The following is an 18,114-nucleotide window of genomic DNA, read 5'->3' as shown; positions in this document are numbered from 1 at the left end:
TAAACCCGTAAATTGTAGCAAAACCTAGAGGTATTTTCCAAGTTGAAAATCTATATAAGCAAATTGTAGCTCCTCTCATATTCACCCATAATCCATATCAAAATCTATCTCCCTTCTCTAGCTTCTTACTTTGGTCGTTCACGATGAAAAGAGTCAGCGTCTCGTTTCTATTCATTCTTCTCATCTCCACCATCACCTCTGTCTTCTGCTTCCGCGACGGTAATTATTTATTACATCCATACACTCTTTCACGTAGTATGATTGCGCATCTTAAAGATGCACAATCTGGTCGGGGAAATTTTTAATTTTGTAAACATTTTTGATATAGAGTGATTTGTTTTTTTTAAATTTAATTGTGTTAACCTTCTGACCAAAGTCTATCTGTAACATTTTAACAAAAAACACAAAACAAAACAAATCTGGTCGGGGAAACTTTTAATTTTGTAAGTCCGTTTACTTTCTTTTACCTTTTTGCCCATTACAAAATCTATTTTTTGGCGGTTTCAAAGCATAATCCCATTTATGTTTCTTTTGGATATAATAATAGTGTTTTTATTTGACCAAAATCAAGTTAACCAAATAAATGTAATAAATTCATCAAAACTGTGGGCAATTTCGTTATTTTCAGGAATGTTACCAAACGGCGGCTTCGAGCGAGGACCGAAACCATCGGACATGAAAGGAACGCGAGTGATAAACAAGAACGCAATTCCAAACTGGGAGCTCTCTGGCTTTATCGAATACATCAAGTCCGGTCAAAAGCAAGGAGACATGCTCCTCGTGGTCCCCGCCGGAAAATTCGCAGTCCGGCTAGGCAACGAGGCATCGATCAAACAAAGAATTAACGTGACAAAAGGAATGTATTACTCTCTCACTTTCAGTGCCGCAAGGACTTGTGCTCAAGACGAACGGCTCAATATATCCGTGGCACCTGACTCTGGCGTTATTCCTATTCAGACGCTGTACAGTAGCAACGGGTGGGACCTATACGCTTGGGCGTTTCAGGCCCAGAATGATGTGGCTGAGATCGTGATTCATAATCCTGGCGAGGAAGAACATCCTGCTTGTGGACCACTTATTGACGGTGTAGCAATCAAGGCTCTATACCCTCCTAGACCTACCAATAGTAAGTTTTTGAGTTATTTTTTACTATATGGACGTGTTTATATCTATTACTCGCTATATGTTTCATAATTCAATAAGTTGTTCTACAATGTTTTTTTCTTCTAAAAAGATAAGTTGTTTTTTATATCTATACAATTTTTGTATTTATTAGATATTATGTAAGCAATTGAACTATGAAGATTTTTTATTAGTGGTTGAATTATATCAAATTTATATATTAAGTGATATTTTTTGAAAAGTAACAAATTTTTTCATCTTTGTGTGTTTTTAGTAAAAACAACTTCTACTTTGAAAGAAAATTATTCTTAAAATGTCTCTTCTTTAATAAGTCAACCAATGTGTCTGTCATGTTTACAACAATATGTTCTTTTCAGCTAGTAGTTATAAGTAAGAACATGTATTTTTCAATGGATTTGTTACACGTCTATGCATGTGGTCTATGGCATGTGTTGGACAAGACAAATACATGAACTAAAGAATTGATGAATTTTTTATATTACATGAAACAGAAAATATATTGAAAAACGGAGGATTTGAAGAAGGTCCCTACATAATCCCAAATGCAACAACCGGTGTTCTGATTCCTCCCTTCATAGAAGATGACCACTCTCCTTTACCAGCATGGATTATAGAATCCCTCAAGGCCGTCAAATACGTTGACGTGGAACACTTCTCAGTCCCACAAGGCCGTCGAGCCGTGGAACTGGTAGCGGGGAAAGAAAGCGCAATCGCTCAGGTGGCTAGGACCATCGTCGGGAAGAGTTACGTGCTTTCGTTTGCGGTTGGAGATGCCAACAATGCTTGCAAAGGCTCGATGATAGTCGAGGCGTTTGCGGGCAAAGACACTTTGAAGGTTGCTTATGAGTCTAACGGGAAAGGAGGTTTCAAACGTGCTGCTTTGCGGTTCGTGGCGGTTTCGAGCCGCACCAGGGTTATGTTTTACAGCACGTTTTACGCGATGAGAAGTGATGATTTCTCGTCGCTTTGTGGTCCTGTGATCGACGATGTTAAGCTCCTCAGCGTTGGTAAACTCTGAAATGGTTTAATACCGAAAGAGTAGTTGTGGTCTTGTGGTGTAGGGTTTTTATATAAGACAGAAAGGTCATGCTTATCTATTTTCTTGTATGAGAAGACTGATGAAGAAATGTTGTCTTCTTTTTTTATTACTACATATATTGGGGGTTTACGAGATTAATAAAGGTGTAATACAGAGATATCCATATGACACAGATCAATGATGATAAGAATTTGATGTTTTAGTGGTTTAGGAACGTTGATATTATATAAATCTGTGTGTGTACTATTTAAGTAACTATCAAACCATTCAAATAGTCAAATAGGTATAGTTAACTCCCATCTCTCCTTAGCATGCGATTTCCTAGAAGCAAAATACATTGTGAAAGCTAAAAATTAGCTGTAATTAGTTTTTTTTTTAAACCATAGCTGTAATTATTTTGAGTAAGAACATATATTTTGTGTTTCACAATAAACTTAAGATCTATAGTTAACTAGGGGCATTGCCCCCGCGCAAGTGCGGGGTCGTGGACAGATTTCTTGTTTCATCTCAATATTTGTTAGGGTTATTGTAACTGTGAATTTTGCGTTTTGGGTTAATCATTGTTTTTCAAGTTTTTTTATTGTTATAGGGTTAGAGTTGTGATGATGAACTGTGTATGCAATGTTCTGCATTCACGAAGAACTAAATTATGTTAGTAATGTGATTGATATAGTTCGTGGTGTTGTTTGTTGTGCCACTGAAACTTATTGTTTGTTTGTCTTTTTAATTTGTTACTTGTACTGTTGAGATTACATAAATTATATTAAGGTTGTTGAGAGTACTTTTTGTTTCTGGATATTTTTTCTCCAGTTTAGTTGTGTAAGTTGTGTATTAAGTAATAAATTTTTTTGTTCTTATTATGTTGATTATATATTTTTTTATTTTTAAACTTGTTGCTTAATTTTACCGGACCTTTAAAACAAATATATGAAGACTTGTAGAAATAACTATAAAAGGAGTGACAATTAGTATTTGGGCCTTAATGGGTTTTAAACGAATATATGTATTTCTCATAAGAAGACAATAACATTGGTCTTTTGACATTGAGCATGTAAGCTATTTTCATAAGACAAGAGGAGTGAGTAGGTGGACATGTTTGTATGTTAGGATTGTCTCTTGTATCTCCTGGTGTAACTGTGTTTGTTTCTCTTTTATTTGATGGGTAATATGTAAACAAAAATCATTGTTAGTGTATTTATCAGAGTTTGTAACTTACTCTTCTTTTTTGTTTAGGTAATTTCACTGATCTTGGTTGTCGTCTTCTTCGTAAGCATCTGCGAAAGTAAGTTTGTAAATTGTTAAATAGTTGGCCGTGTAGTTTGTATTTGTTTAGCTGACTCAATGTATGTGTCGTTGAGTTTTAGTTGAGTTTATTGGTTTGGTATATTTGTTTCGAAGTTTATTTGTAAGATTAGACAAAAAGAGAGGTGATCATTAATGATTCGTCCTTTTTGAGATTCTAGTTATTGGTGTTTTGATTGTTTGAGTTAATTGTCGTTTCTTTTAAGCTGTAAAATAAAGATTTGTGTAAAATTAGATTGATAAGTAATAGAGATAAATAGACGACTACAAATATTGGGTAGGAAATATATTTGATTATTGATGTTAGCACAATGTAGACAATAATATAAAGAGAATTATGTGTTGATTGTTTCTTACGGATCAATGAGGAGACGAATAACGACTCGAGTTGTTTCTTTGGTGAGGTCAGAGCCCTGGACAGAATGGATTTGTCCGCAAATTTTAATTCAGTTTCTCCACATGTTCATGTATTACTTTCATAAATATATATTAAGTTCCGCCATCAATGTACAAAGTATCATTTAGCTTAGTGGTATAAATGTTGGTGTTTATATCTCAATAATCCGGGTTCGAGCCATGAACTTGACATTTTTCACACTTTTTAAAAGTGAGACCCACAAAACGCTGACGTGGCGCGCTGAGGAGTGATCAAAAACTCAACTATTAAAATATAGATTATATTAGAATAACAGAATTTTCATATGCTTTTACCAAAAAATATTTAAGGCCACAAATATTCTGATGATTGTCCCCTGGTTTGGAGAAACTACAACAACCTGAGTGAGAGAGAGGTAGTAAAGTCTAAAGGCCTTTTTCACAAATTTAATATGGGCCTTATTCTTAAGCCCATTATCCCAATATATAAGGCACACGTGCGATCCACATCGTGCGAGGAGGAGCACACAGTTTTATCACCAAGTAAAAGAAGAAGAAGAAGAAGCGGATAATCATCCTCATCCGGATTTGTTCCATTAGGGTTTCATTCTTATCTCTTGCCAACCGCCGAATCTCTTCATCATCTACAGCCTCCCTGTTGATTCGAGCCGCTAACTTTTCGTATTCAGGTAAATCAAATCTATGTGAGATCGATTGGTTTCGAGGTTAATGGATTTTGTTTAGAATCGAAACCTTTTAGGGCCAGTGATCTTTGTTTAGCTACATATCGATGCGATCCTGATTTTTGGATTAGAATCAGATGTTGCATGCTATATTGAATCAATCGAATCGATCTTCTGTATTAGCTTACTGCCTAGGGCGAATTTTCAATTTTTTTTTTCTTCTCTTTCGATTTCGATTTTGTCATATGATTATCAGATTCAGCTGATTTCATTGAGTAATATTGGTTGTGATATTATTTTTAGATTGTATTTTGTTGTGGGTGTGTGTGTGTGATTTCAAGCTTTGAAATTGAAATTGACTCTTGTTTTTGTTGTTTGTCAATGGTAAAGTCATCTCCACTCTCTAGCTCTCTTTGCGGATCAAGAAACTTATAAAGAATCAAACTTTGATGGAAATGGCGGAGTTAGGCAGGTCCATGCAGCTAGCAGGGAAGCGAAGCTCGCAACCTGAAACCACTCTAAGCGGTGCTGCATCGGAGGCACCAAACAAGCAGTGTCGACCGTGGTTACAGCCATTGACCTCAGCTAGCAACGGGATTCTGCATATTCCCACCAATGCGCTTTCTCAAAAGACCCTGAATTCGCTTATGCATGGCAAGAACGTGACGATGATGGACTCTGCTTTCCAGAAACCTGGGAACCATTTGAATTCCCCCATGCATGGCAAGAATGTGACGATGATGGACTCTGCTCTCCAGAAGCCTGGGAGCCATCTGAATTCGTTCGTGCATGGCAAGAATGTGTCGTTTATGGACTCTTCTCTCCAGAAACCTGGGAACCATGTTGTGAACAAGAAACAGCATATCCCACCTCGAGGGTCAGTGAAACCGATGCATGATGTAAATGAGACTGTGAGGTCTAAAATGAGGGAGTCATTAGCGTCTGCGTTGGCCTTGGTTCAGCAACATGATGAATTCCCGAAAGGGGAAGAAAATGTAAAGAGTGGAGAAACTCCTGTGGTGAATCCGGAGGGTAGTCAAAGTTTTCAACCTGCTAGCTTCAGTGTGCCTATGGACGAAGGAACCATGTCTGAGTTTCCCACCGATGCTGATAGATCTGTGCACAAGGACGGTGAGATTCCCGTCGACATCAGGATGGAAGATGTTAATCAGTCTGATGAACTTAAGTCTCAATTTGACGAGGTTTTCCCTCGAGATGAAGTTCCTTTTACAGATATTATTTTTTCGAACGATGACCTTTTACAGGGTAATGAACTCTCCTGGGTTCTGGACAATGTTTCAGATCTTGGCGAGACAGATGGTTTTGGAACCGATGTTGAAAAGTCGTTTCAGGATCCAGAACTTTTGGCTTCTAAAATTGAAATGGAATTGTTTAAACTATTTGGAGGTGTGAACAAAAAGTACAGAGAGAAGGGAAGGTCCCTCTTATTCAATTTGAAAGATAAGAACAATCCTGAGCTTAGGGAAAGAGTTATGTCTGGAGATATCTCTGCTGAGAGGTTGTGCTCAATGACAGCCGAAGAACTGGCTTCCAAGGAGCTTTCTGAGTGGCGACAAGCCAAAGCAGAAAAGATGGCAGAGATGGTTGTCCTGCGGGATACAGATATTGATGTCAGAAGTCTGGTGAGGAAAACGCATAAGGGTGAATTCCAGGTTGAAATTGATCACGTTGACAGTGGCATGGTTGATGTCTCTGCTGGCATCACGTCAAGTAGGAAACGCCGACCCAAAGCTAAAACTCATTCTGCCGAAACCACTCTAAATGATAAGACTGCTAAAACTGATCAAACAGCATCACGTGATACTCCTCCTTCAACTGAAGAGATCGATCCCATGCAAGGTTTGGCGATGGATGATGAGTTGAAGGACGTGGAGTTTCTTCCACCAATTGTATCGCTTGATGAGTTCATGGAATCGCTGGACTCTGAGCCTCCGTTTGAAAGTCCACATGGTAATTCTGAAATGCAGGTGTCTGCGTCCGAGATAAGTGACTCCGAAGTTAGGCCACACTCAAAATCTCCAAAAGGATCTCCGAAGGAACAAAGTGACAAAGATTCTCCTACACCGAACCCCGAGAAAATTGATGAAGTTTCTCCAAAGTCTGACGTCAGTGTCAAAGTTGATGATGATGTCTCTGGACTTGAGAAAACGCCTTCCCCTGTTGATATTAAGGGAGAAAAAGTATGGCATGGATTACTGCAACTGAGTATGTCTTCCGTAGTCCCTGTCACTGGAATTTTCAGAAGGTTAGTTCTTATCACGTAAAGTATAATTTATTTCTTTGATACTGTTTTCTTATTCTTTATGCTGATAGTATATATTCCCTTGAACATTGAGAATCAGTTTCTATTCTTGAACTTGTGCACACCCACCTTGAATATTATTGTTGGTTCCGTATTGTGTTAAGAGTATCCTCAGACTTGAATCTTTAGTACAGTCAAACGATATACTATGTTTGAGTTCTGCTGATATTTGGTTTAACCAAAATAATTGGAAGTGAGAAAGTAAGCATTCTCTGACTGGGTTTTTCTTTGGCAGTGGTGAGAAAGCAGACACGAGCGAGTGGCCGGCAATGTTGGAAGTTAAGGGTAGAGTTAGGCTGAGTGGGTTTGGGAAGTTTATTCATGAGCTTCCCAAGTCTCGATCCCGTACCCTAATGGTATACAAAGCTACCTTTTGTTATCACTGTAGTAGCATTACACTCTATTATCTCTTGCTTCGAACAACAATAGAAGTAATAGCCCTTTTACTTGTTATATATATAGTGCTTAACCCTCATACTCCTGTCTTATCTCAAAACTCTTCTGTCTTCTCTTCATGGAAACCAGAAAGCAAAGAGATTACAATCACTGTTCATTCAAAGGAATGCGACACGTTTTGAGCAGAGAATCAACGATATTGATTGATTGGGTCAAATGCTGTATTTATTTCATCCAAAAAAATTTGGATGCAAGATCCTTTCTTGTTGTCTCTATCTGAGTTATAATGTGTCTGCCTGGGAGATTGTATAGAATAATCAGGAAATCTTACAAATAATCTTTCGAGGCCTTCCGCATGCAAACATATAGTCAATAAACTTTCCAGATGAACTTTGTTTTTTTAACCCACCTCACGTCATATATACATCAAAAATAAAACTCTTAAGGTTAGATCTTCCTTTGTCATGTATTCATGGGTACCTCTTTTTTTTTTTTGCAGGTAATGTACTTGGCTTGTAAAGACGGCATTTCTAAGAGCCAGCGTGGCAGCCTTTTTGAGGTAAAGAAATCAAATCATTATTTTAATAGTCTATAACTTGTAGTTTCATCCAACGCATTTGAGAACAGAAGCAACGGTCTTAACCTTTTTCTTTCTTTTGGTTTTAAGGTTGTTGATTCCTACGTTGCTGATAAAAGAGTTGGCTACGCAGAGCCAGCCTCAGGCGTGGAGCTTTACCTTTGCCCAACACGTGGCGAGACTCTAGATCTGCTGACAAAAGTCATCTCTAAAGACCAGCTCGATGAAGCCAAAACTTTGGATAGTGGGCTGCTTGGTGTTGTTGTGTGGAGACGACCCGTTAAGCCCAGTTTGAAACGTCAGCATTCTTACACTTCTTCTGGCTCCAGAGCCGCTGTTTTGTCTGAAAACAAGAAGCAGAGAGGGAATGTCACAGAGAAACCTCTTGTTGTTGCATCAGTGGGGAACAATCGTCTTGGTTATGGTGGCAAAGCGGTGGAAGAAGATGATGATGATGATGATGCGCCACCTGGGTTTGGTCCTGTAGCTTCGAGAGATGATGATGATTTACCGGAATTTAACTTCAGTTCCTCCTCGCTCGTCCCAGTTTCTTCCCATCAGCCTTTACCGTCTCAGTCAAAGTCTTTGGATCAAGTAAGAAAGCTCATCCACATGTATGGAAACTCTGCAGGCAGCTATAATGACAATGATGATGACGACATACCCGAGTGGCAGCCAAATGTCCCTAGCCACCAGCTTCCACCGCCCCCACCACCTCCTCCTGGCTTCAGACCCGAGATGGTTCTTCAGGATCAAAGCAGGCCTCAAGATGGTTGGTGGGATAATCAAAATGGTGGCTCAGGGCAACACTATGATCAGAACGGGTCAAGAAACAGAGGATTTTAAAATCTCTGTGGATAAATAGTGTTTCTCTGTATTGTAGTGTTTTTTTTTTTATTGTTTTTGCTAAATCTCTCTCCTTAGCTTTTTGGAAAACTTCATTACCTTCGTTTTGTAGACATCGTAGAATACAAACCTCGAAGTAGTCCCAACTTCAAAAATAAAACTTCATAAAACATGTGTGCTTTTTTCATAAAAGGAAAACTACTTCTCCTCTGCTTTTACAACATTGAATTAGAAGAGTTTTTCAGCATATTACATTTATGAGATCAGTAGTCTATCTATACCTTACATCAAGAACACATCTATCACATGAAACGTCTCTAAAAAAGGTTGTTATTGACAATTTGAAGGAATAGGATTGTTATGATTGGCTGATAAGGCCTGTTTTAAGCCCTGGCTAGTCTAAGCTCAGTCCAGTAAGTTTCGTTAATGATTTTAGCACTAATAAAGCCTGTCCCTGTTTTTTTTTTTTTTTTGGCATTACCAAAACCGCAAACGCAATCCGAAAAAGATAACCGGTTCCTTGACTTCCATCCAATAATCTGATATATTTGTATCCAGGAAAGTAGGGGTGGGCAATTTACCCGATACCCGAAGCTGCACCCGAACCCGACCCGAAAAATCTGAACCGAAATCCGAATCGAAGTAACAAAATACCCGAACGGGTATTAAGTTAGGAGAGATTGGATCGGGTAATATCCGAACCCGAATGGATATCCGAAGATAACCGAACATATATATATTTACCCTTATATTTCTAGTTTACATCTCATTTTTAAAAAAATATTTATATTGATGTTACACGTACTTCGAGATCACAAGTATATATATAATTATGGAGAAAATGATTTGATATTCATTTAAAATACATGTCAAACTTTTTGTTTCATGTGTTAACAAAAGTTACATTCAAAGTTTAAAAACAATACCCAAATTAATATCTATTTGTTTTTGAAATATTATCTCCAAACCTATTAATCATTCAATATATAAAAAATAAAAAAACCAGTTAAGTGAAATCTATATTTTTAAATACAAGAAAACTAAAAAGTGAAAAATTTAACTTTTTTTCTTTTAAAATCTAAATATCCGAACCCGATTCAAAATAACCGAACCCGAACTAAAAATACCCGAACCCGACCCGAAGTACAGAAATACCCGAACTGGTTCTCTATCCCTATACCGAAAAATCCGAAAATCCGAAATACCCGATCCGAACCCGAACGCCCACCCCTGCAGGAAACCAAGACCATTGGCGTTTTTTGGTTAATTTTCTTCTTGTTGAAAAATATACATCAATCTTTTTATTCATTTCTTTTGCTATAATCTCAAGAAACTAAGGATTCTCTAGTTGTAATATACCAAAAACACACATAGCGGGGGGGAGGGGGGGTGCAAAAGAGCAAACTAAACTGCAAATCAACACATCATATTTGCATTCCAAAACAAAACTATACATTATATGCATTTCACTTAGCCACTCACATATCATATACCCTAAGATTATTATCAACTTCATTGATACCACAACCCCCATTCACTGTACTTATTATGGGTGTGTTGTTCATACAAAGAATAAAATAAAATAAACTGCACAACCAATGATTTATCAAATCAGGCCGATACAGGTGAACTGGGGGTAACCGATGATGATGATGCAGCGACTTCAATAGCTACCTTCTTTTGTGTTGAGCATTTTGAAGTTGAAGGCCCTGATTCACACATATCCCCAATATCCAGAGTCTCTGGGAGGTTTTCTTGAGCTTCATTGCTATATATCTGCAGGATTAATAGAGATCAGAATCATTACACAAAACTTAATTAAAAAAAAAAAAACAAATGTGACAAACTATGATGTCGCAAGTGAATGAATACGAGAAATGACTAATGAATCTAACCTCAAGCTGATTGAGCATCTCAATGGTTGCTTCAAGATCACCGCTATTCGCAAGATAAACATCAGTAATAGACTCTTGAGAGAGACCAGAGAATGTAACAAGAAGGTATTCAATATCCATGTCAATCTCCATCTCCATGTCAAAATCATCATCCCTTATCAGCTTGTACGCCACTTCAGATGAAATTTTGGGCATCGACACTTGAACGCCTTCAAAACTTAAATCTTGTGTTGTGGGGTTGGCAAACAGCAAACCGTCCATATCATGATGATGATCAACTCTTTTATAGAGTGGTACGTATGATGTTGCATGGGGATTCAACGCAAATGCTCCTCCTGGATTCATTGCTCCTTGTCTTGGTAAGAAAGATACTGCTGTATTGATCAAATTGGTATCCATTAACAAACAAGAGACATAACATAGCAAATTTAACAACATACGAAACATAACATAGCAAATAATAACACGGAAAATACAATTAAAATGCTTACGTTAGAGAACAACCTGGTCACGAGTTATGGTAAAAAAAAAAACAAATGACAATCAAAGGAATATATTTTTTGAAAAATGATGGGAAGAAGAGTGATTATTATATGCAAGATTCGAGAACGAAGAGGGATGGTGTCTTGACCTGGTCAACGATCGAAGAAAAAGGAGAAAAATAAACGAAACATTAGGAGAGAAAATGAGCTTAACAAAACTAAGCGTTGACGAGGTCAAGAGACGTAAATGAGTGTTTCTCGTCGAGAGGGTCTGCCTGGACACACGATTATCATTATCCTTGGCCGGGATAGGGACCGAATCTGACGTGTCATATCTTCCGGTTAATACTGGCTTACAAACCGGAAATTAGAATGACAATTTCGGTTTAGTGTCTGGTTATGTGGAAATGATATCAAAACAAAGAGTGGATTAGATGAGAGCTAGATAGAGGAGGAAGAAGAAGGTGAAGAAGCTCTAGAAACAAACGCAAGCCATATCCATGGCTCTTTTCTCTCCGTCTTTCTCTTCTCCATGCTATCGTCTTCACAGGTGACTAATTCATCTGCACTATTATACGCCACTGGTTGTTTTTCGTCGAAAGCTTTTTAAATTTTGATTGCGATGTTCAATTCTCAGGTGCAGAAGCAACAACATTTCGAGCAAGTATAATCATGGAGGAGAATCAACAAAGGAGATGATGATTTCTCCTTCTCGTGTTTCTACGAGATCGGTTTCATCGGAAGAGGGGCTCTCTCGTAGGGGTTTAGTGCTGATTGGCCTCTCTTCTTCCTTGTCTACGCTCTTGCCATTGTCTTCTTCTCCTGGTAAAGTTTTTTTTTTTTTTTTATCTTTTACTGTCTTTATCAAACTTGTGTAGATATTTTTTTGACTTTTAGCTAAGATTTTTTTGGCTTATGATTATGAAGCGTCATTAGTGTTTGTAAGTAGAATAGAGAATGGTTCATGGAAGCAATAGAGTATCTCTTCCAGTGTCACACATTTTTTTTTTTACTTGTAAGATTGATTCTCTTTTTTTTTTCACATTGTTCCTTGGGTTTTTGTTATTTGCAGTCACACATGCTGCAGAAGAAGCAGTGAAAATGGGTTCCATGGTGGATGATATCAATGCTTATTCTTATGCTTACCCACTCGAGCTTCCATCTGAGAAGCTTGTCTTCAAGTGGTATTATCTATCTCTCATTCACGAAAGACTGAATCTTTTGATGAAAGTGCTTCCTAATATAGTTCAAATCATTACTCACTTAACATTGATATTATGCAGGGTTGAATCAAGAAAGCCTGAACGTTACTCCTCAGCTGCGCCACTCTCTCGTAAGTGTTTTCCTTCCTTTAACTCCATTGATTTATTGATGCTTTTCTCCATATATCTTTTCCTGTGTAACCACCATTTCTAGTTACGTTATATGCATAAAGTTTTGAGACTGAATCTGTTTCGAATGGTCCAGCTGATGCGCGTCTACGGATTGTTTCCGAACGACTTGATCTTATCGACAATCTAGTGATTTCTGTATCGGTAAGTTTATGGTGTTTGCCCCACTTACCAGAAGACTACTTCTCTTTCTTGTCTTTCTCCCCTGATTTCTTTTACGCTTCTTTGATCCAGATAGGTCCCCCAAACTCAACCTTCCTAACATCAAAAGACAAGAAAACATGGACTGCCAAAGACGTTGCTGACTCTGTTCTCTCTGATAAATCAGCATTGGTAAACCCATCTTACATGACGATAACAATTTTTAGTTTTCTCAAACTTTAATCAGATTGTTTGAATGAGTTTGTGTGTTTCATTTCCTGCAGCGTGTCACTTCAAGTCAGCGTCTAGAAGAGAGCTCTGTTCTTGATGCACATTCTACTGATGTAAGTACCATCTTCCATAACAAAGTTAAAAAAAAAAATGAATCTACAAAACGCATGAGCCCCACATATGGTTTTCTGTATGCAGATTGATGGGGAGCCTTACTGGTACTACGAGTACCTTGTCCGCAAATCACCAACCAAAATCGTAACCCTTCTCTCTCTATCTCTGAGTAGATCCTTCTTGTTTAAAGACATAATGGGTCTTCACTTATTGCCTTGACTGTTTATGTTATTTGGGCAGGCTGAAGCATCAAAGATGTACAGACACTACATTTCTTCAACTGCTGAACGGGATGGTAAACAACTTTCACGAGATATAGTTGATATGCAATGTTTGTTAACGCTAATATAAGCTCACACTTTGCAGGGTACTTGTACACCATAAATGCCTCAACCCTTGGCAAGCAATGGGACATGGTACAAAACCTCTAACATCTACTCTCTCTGTTATTCTGTTGTTTTTAAGTGTGAAGATATCTGATTTTTGAGTGTTTGTATAAATGCAGATGGGACCGGTGTTAGAAAGAGCAGTTGAGTCCTTTAGGCTTCTTCCTCCTACTGATAGTTATGTTCCCCCATACAAAGATCCTTGGAGGTTTTGGTGATACTCATCTCCTGTACTTCAGCTTTTCTTCATAAAAAACTGCTTCTTTTTTTGAAACTGTAGTTAAATTTGATAGGAGAGGTTCAGAATCTTGATAGCTCTCTCACTCTCAGTTATAAAAAGTTGTATTAAAAGAGCCAAGGGGACTAGTCTTCCCAACTTTGAAGATCTTGTTTACATGCATGTGTATTTGCATGACGTGCCTTGAGTTTTCATGCATGTGTTCTTGGAACTAGGAATATACTCCAAACAAATCAGAGATATAATTATATAATATACACAAAAAAACAGAGAAACTTTCTTCATATAGTTCATCTTTCCATGTGACTTGCTAAATACACTGACCACTGACTCACTTTGGAACTTGTCTCTGGGTAAAAAATCAAGAGATAACTGAAGGGTGGGGGGGAGAGCCACAAAAACCGGCTTATTTTACCCTCTTCTTATATATATAATTTAAGATTGTCATCTCTGAATGAGAGAACCATATACTTATAAAATATCCATAACAATAAACATTAAACACCCACCAAAACCATGAAAGATGAGACCATATAATGTTTTTGTCAGGTAGTAGCAGAAGCACAAGCAATATACAAAAAAGCGATCATCCATGGCCGCTTTGATTTAGAGAAACCAGCAGCTCTTTTTTTTTTTAAAACAGATGATCAGCTCAAGCATCTTCTACCTTTCCTCCTTTTTTCATGGACTCAAAACCAATCATGGAAATGGTGGGTGCATTAGACCTCAGCCAACGGTGAAGATCACACCGTTGCTCTTCTTCTTGGAGAGTTCCTCCTTGTCTGAAGACGAGTCAGACTTAGCTTCTTCCTCTTCCCTTTCCTCATCTAGAAGAATCACCTCTGAACGGCACTCGCTGCTGCAAAACGCTTTGTATCCTCTGAAAACAAAACCAACACACCCAAATTAAACAAGACATTTTGCAATATAAAGAGCATTTTGCATTTCTAGATAACAAAGTATTGTAAAGAACCTAACTTTCAATGTCTAAGTGCACAAAAAGGAGGAAGAGAAGAGAGTACCTGTACATGTATATATCTTTCCCCATACCCAACTTCTTGCTGCAGAAGGAGCAGAAGCTCAAGAAGTCACTGGGAGGTAGTAAGTCATCAGCTATCGTTGTCAAGTCAAGAGGAGCAATAACAAAAATGCTCTCTTTCTCGTCTTCACAACAACCTTTCTTCGTCATCCCATCGTCCTCTACCGACTCCAGAACCTGACTCCCGTAAATATGAGTGGTTTTGGGTTCATGAACAAAAGTGTACTCCTCCTCTGAGATCTCAGCTTCACTTTCAACAGGCTCACTAACCGATCCTTGTTGACAAGCATCAATGTTGTTGACACTGATGTTCCCAGCACCAGAGCAAGAGCCATCAGCATTAGGCTTATCATCCTTGAGCATAGGAGATTTGGTAAAGGGGTTCAGCATCAAGGACCCAAAGATCATGTTTTTACTATCAGGTGATGGAAGAAGAATCCTTGATGAATCAGTGTGGTGATCATCGAGAGAATCAACAATCCTCAAGCCTACTTTTCCAGAATCCCAGCTCCTCTGATGCATTCTCGGGATTGACCTCAGAGAAGAAGACCCACCAAAGGGGTTCCCTAGAAACAATCTGAACTCCAAAGGAGATGTTGGGCTCCAAGCTGTTTCGTAATCTGAGAGGGACTTGGAGTTTGGTTGTTGAGACATGATTGATCTGTGTCGGAAAAAACAAGAGGGTGAGTGTTGGGTCCAGATGATGATCGGACAATTAGACTAATCGATAAATGACAGTTTCAATTTGACAAGAGTTTGGTTACAATGTCGGAAAAAAAGCAAAAAGCTTTGATCTTTTTTTTCTGAACATAAAAAAAAGATTTGATTTTTCAATAAGCAAAGAAGCAAACTTTATGAAACAGAAGGGAACCCAGATGAGAAGGAACATTCAAAACAAAGGAAAGGATCATCAAACAAAGAATAAATCAAACAGATTATATTAAAACACACAGAAAGGAAAGAACTTTGAACTCTATTGCAAACAATCTAGAGAAGAAAGGCACCTGGGTTTTTTTTTATCAGGACTTTCAACTCTATTGACAAGGATGTGTTGTGTCTGAAGAAGAAAAACAATGCGGAGTCTTCGTCTAATATCTGTGCAAAGTCTTGTGAGGCACTCTTCTCTCTTTCTCTTTCCTCAAAATCAGCGAAGCAGTGAGCTTCTCAGATTCTCTCTCTCTCTCTCTCTTGAACTCACGTTTTAAGTTAAGTTCTCACACAAATGCAAGTTATGTATGTAGCTGATAAAGAGAAATTAGCGACAAAAAAATAGTTACCTTTCTTATCATATTTATTTAATGTAAATAGTAGTATTTTTTTATATTTAATCGGCGGAAAAAGTGGCTGAGGTGACAGAATAAAAATGATAGCACATCTCTGTCGAAATTCTTTGGTTTGGCAGATTTGGCTGTCTTACTTTTAGCCTATTTTATTTGGGTTGCCTGTTCTTTTTTTTTTTTCTACTCTTTGCATGTAAGAAAAAGAAAGAGATTAGTAAAGTGTTCAATATGTTTTTTAATATGAGCTTACGTAAATAATAAATTTATTTTAAGCTTTATATTTTCTCACATAATGTCTTAAGTATTTATTAATTATTTCTACATATTTAACAATTATTATGATCGTTTAATTAGTTAAACTCTTTTTAAATAATTTAACGATTTACAAAAATTTAGATCATTTATGTTTTATCGTATTTGAAAAATAAAAAAAAATGTAGTTGAAAGATTAACCTACGGATATCTATAAGTTTTTTAAAATTATCATTAAAATATTAATAAAGTTTTCAAACTAAGGTAACTTTAAAAGGTTTCTAAGAAATAATCATTTTAAGAATTAACAAATAGGACAAGTGTAAGTTAATTCCCTTAACTAAATATTTATCCCCTTCCAAAAACTTCAATAATATTCTCTTACATACTTAGCCTGTAAGTCACTTTTATATGCACACATTAATCTTTAAAATAGTGCAAGTTAATTAATTCTCATAGACCTGTTTGAAGAGCATATGTTTTAACATATAAAGTTATATATTTTTATTAGTATGATGTATGCTTTTTGTTCGTTTTCTTTTTATGGATAGTAATATTTTTTCATAAAGATAGATTTTTAGTGATTTTACGCATACTAAGAAAACATATTAAATCACTATAATAAATATATTATTTTCTGTAATTTTAAATTTTCAATAATTTTTTATAAATAGTAATTCAATAAACTCAATTAATTGAAAGAAAATATTAAAAAGTTTATCTTTATAAAACATTTTTTTCTAAATTTTTTAACTTATAGAAACGGAAAGAGGATAAATTATGTTTATTCGTACATTTTTTCCCAGGTTAAAATATAATAGTAGTTGTAGTTAGATCTGAGACTTTTTTTATCCGAGATCCGGATTCGATCCAAAATTTGATTCGGATCCGATCCGAAAATCCGGATATCCAAAGGGGCCGAATCCGGATCCGGATAGTAAAATGTTGGATTCGTCAAAGCCGGATCCAGATATCTTAATTTTTAAGTCCGGATATCCGGATCCGTAAGTTTTATTAATAAATATTTCAAAAATAGTAATATCTATATATAAATATTAATTTTATTTAATATATTTTCATTTTTATAATAGTGTATATAAATTTTATGTAAATTTTGTAATATTATACATAGAAATAACTAAAGACATTATATATATTTTTTAAATTATTGTTAATATTTTTTATATATATTAATATTATTTTTTATTTATTTTAAGGATCCAAATCCGGATCCGGATATCCGCCGAATATTGCAATTTTTAGAAGGATATCTGACATTCGGATATCCGAAAACCCCAGATCTAGATAAGGATAGTAAAATTATGGATTCATCGGATAAAGATTCGGATCCAGATACTTTAAAATTGTCTGGATATCTGATCCATCATCCCAGGTCTGGTCGTGGTTATTTTTGTTTGCGTTTAATGTAATTTCTATTTCTCTCTCTCTTAAAAGTCCCAGTTATGTCGACATTATATAATTATTATTAATTTATTATGGTGTCAGAATCTATAAGAAATGGTGAAATTACAGTTGGTTTTAAATACAAGTAAAAAGAATCCCTTCAGAGCAATTATAATTTTTGTCCTTTTTCTTTCGGTATTCTTCTTTTGCTTTATACATTTTGTCATAACATATAATTATTTTGCTTTCTTCATTTTAATTACGCTGTCGCCACATAATCACCAACAATATTATAAGACAAAAGGGTATTGTTTGTTTCTAGTTTTATGCTGAATTTACTAACAACACTTTTATATTTGTAGTAATGGTCAAAACAATTTATTAGAAAGTTCTAGCCAATTCTAGAAATCCATTTAAACTGTAGGCAAGAATATAACACGACCAGAGAAAGAACAAATAGTAATTATTCTAGACATAACTTAAAAAAAAAAAGAATTCTAGACATAACTTCAGAAGGCATATTTACATACATGTAATTTACATCTCTCAGTAATATCAGCATACACATATCCCCTAT

The 18,114-nt window shown here is 36.4% G+C and overlaps 5 protein-coding genes across 7 annotated transcripts; 3 read left to right on the top strand and 2 right to left on the bottom strand.

Moving 5' to 3' along the window:
• The first annotated feature begins 72 nt into the window (after positions 1-72).
• BNAC09G45170D lies at positions 73-2,339 on the top strand. Its single transcript, XM_022709761.2, has 3 exons — positions 73-219; positions 629-1,126; positions 1,635-2,339. The coding sequence occupies exons 1-3, from the start codon at positions 144-146 to the stop codon at positions 2,159-2,161; spliced, it is 1,101 nt and encodes a 366-aa protein (XP_022565482.1). The 5' UTR covers positions 73-143; the 3' UTR covers positions 2,162-2,339.
• Positions 2,340-4,360: 2,021 nt separating this feature from the next.
• Positions 4,361-8,896, top strand: LOC106372406. Its single transcript, XM_048769285.1, has 5 exons — positions 4,361-4,548; positions 4,933-6,808; positions 7,101-7,221; positions 7,761-7,820; positions 7,929-8,896. Exons 2-5 carry the CDS (start codon positions 4,992-4,994, stop codon positions 8,682-8,684), a joined length of 2,754 nt encoding a protein of 917 aa, XP_048625242.1. The 5' UTR covers positions 4,361-4,548; positions 4,933-4,991; the 3' UTR covers positions 8,685-8,896.
• Positions 8,897-10,049: 1,153 nt separating this feature from the next.
• Positions 10,050-11,220, bottom strand: LOC106424579 (polyadenylate-binding protein-interacting protein 5-like). Of its 3 annotated transcripts, none has more exons than XM_013865340.3 (3): positions 11,071-11,220; positions 10,580-10,953; positions 10,052-10,460 (listed from the first exon to the last, which is right to left on the bottom strand). In XM_013865340.3, the coding sequence occupies exons 2-3, from the start codon at positions 10,922-10,924 to the stop codon at positions 10,296-10,298; spliced, it is 510 nt and encodes a 169-aa protein (XP_013720794.2). In that variant the 5' UTR covers positions 10,925-10,953; positions 11,071-11,220; the 3' UTR covers positions 10,052-10,295. The 3 variants fall into 3 exon arrangements, with proteins under 3 accessions (XP_048625239.1, XP_013720794.2, XP_022565394.1); XM_022709673.2 differs by having other exon boundaries at positions 10,580-10,950; XM_048769282.1 differs by lacking the exon at positions 11,071-11,220 and having other exon boundaries at positions 10,050-10,460; positions 10,580-10,978.
• Positions 11,221-11,439: 219 nt separating this feature from the next.
• Positions 11,440-13,724, top strand: LOC106424575 (psbP domain-containing protein 5, chloroplastic-like). Its single transcript, XM_013865336.3, has 11 exons — positions 11,440-11,611; positions 11,699-11,886; positions 12,134-12,245; positions 12,345-12,394; positions 12,529-12,596; positions 12,687-12,785; positions 12,878-12,937; positions 13,023-13,082; positions 13,179-13,233; positions 13,305-13,354; positions 13,444-13,724. Exons 1-11 carry the CDS (start codon positions 11,562-11,564, stop codon positions 13,540-13,542), a joined length of 891 nt encoding a protein of 296 aa, XP_013720790.1. The 5' UTR covers positions 11,440-11,561; the 3' UTR covers positions 13,543-13,724.
• A 201-nt stretch (positions 13,725-13,925) lies between these two features.
• Positions 13,926-15,824, bottom strand: BNAC09G45130D (FCS-Like Zinc finger 10). Its single transcript, XM_013865252.3, has 3 exons — positions 15,606-15,824; positions 14,585-15,262; positions 13,926-14,442 (listed from the first exon to the last, which is right to left on the bottom strand). The coding sequence occupies exons 2-3, from the start codon at positions 15,253-15,255 to the stop codon at positions 14,289-14,291; spliced, it is 825 nt and encodes a 274-aa protein (XP_013720706.1). The 5' UTR covers positions 15,256-15,262; positions 15,606-15,824; the 3' UTR covers positions 13,926-14,288.
• Positions 15,825-18,114: the final 2,290 nt, after the last annotated feature.

Source organism: Brassica napus, chromosome C9, assembly GCF_020379485.1.
Source record: "Brassica napus cultivar Da-Ae chromosome C9, Da-Ae, whole genome shotgun sequence".
Classification (NCBI taxonomy): Eukaryota; Viridiplantae; Streptophyta; class Magnoliopsida; order Brassicales; family Brassicaceae; genus Brassica; species Brassica napus.
This window is presented reverse-complemented; position numbering and strand designations above follow the sequence as displayed.

Bases quoted from the DNA above. Each gene is read 5' to 3' on its own strand.
- BNAC09G45170D (XM_022709761.2), top strand. From the start codon at position 144: ATGAAAAGAGTCAGCGTCTCGTTTCTATTCATTCTTCTCATCTCCACC. The intron at 220-628 runs GTAATTATTTAT...CGTTATTTTCAG, and splicing joins TGTCTTCTGCTTCCGCGACG to GAATGTTACCAAACGGCGGC. The intron at 1,127-1,634 runs GTAAGTTTTTGA...TACATGAAACAG, and splicing joins CCCTCCTAGACCTACCAATA to AAAATATATTGAAAAACGGA.
- LOC106372406 (XM_048769285.1), top strand. From the start codon at position 4,992: ATGGAAATGGCGGAGTTAGGCAGGTCCATGCAGCTAGCAGGGAAGCGA. The intron at 6,809-7,100 runs GTTAGTTCTTAT...TTTCTTTGGCAG, and splicing joins GTCACTGGAATTTTCAGAAG to TGGTGAGAAAGCAGACACGA. The intron at 7,222-7,760 runs GTATACAAAGCT...TTTTTTTTGCAG, and splicing joins CTCGATCCCGTACCCTAATG to GTAATGTACTTGGCTTGTAA.
- LOC106424579 (XM_048769282.1), bottom strand. From the start codon at position 10,978: ATGGATACCAATTTGATCAATACAGCAGTATCTTTCTTACCAAGACAA. The intron at 10,461-10,579 runs GTTAGATTCATT...TTAATCCTGCAG, and splicing joins AGATGCTCAATCAGCTTGAG to ATATATAGCAATGAAGCTCA.
- LOC106424575 (XM_013865336.3), top strand. From the start codon at position 11,562: ATGGCTCTTTTCTCTCCGTCTTTCTCTTCTCCATGCTATCGTCTTCAC. The intron at 13,083-13,178 runs GTAACCCTTCTC...TTATTTGGGCAG, and splicing joins GCAAATCACCAACCAAAATC to GCTGAAGCATCAAAGATGTA. The intron at 13,355-13,443 runs GTACAAAACCTC...GTATAAATGCAG, and splicing joins TTGGCAAGCAATGGGACATG to ATGGGACCGGTGTTAGAAAG.
- BNAC09G45130D (XM_013865252.3), bottom strand. From the start codon at position 15,255: ATGTCTCAACAACCAAACTCCAAGTCCCTCTCAGATTACGAAACAGCT. The intron at 14,443-14,584 runs GTACTCTCTTCT...TTTTGTTTTCAG, and splicing joins AAAGATATATACATGTACAG to AGGATACAAAGCGTTTTGCA.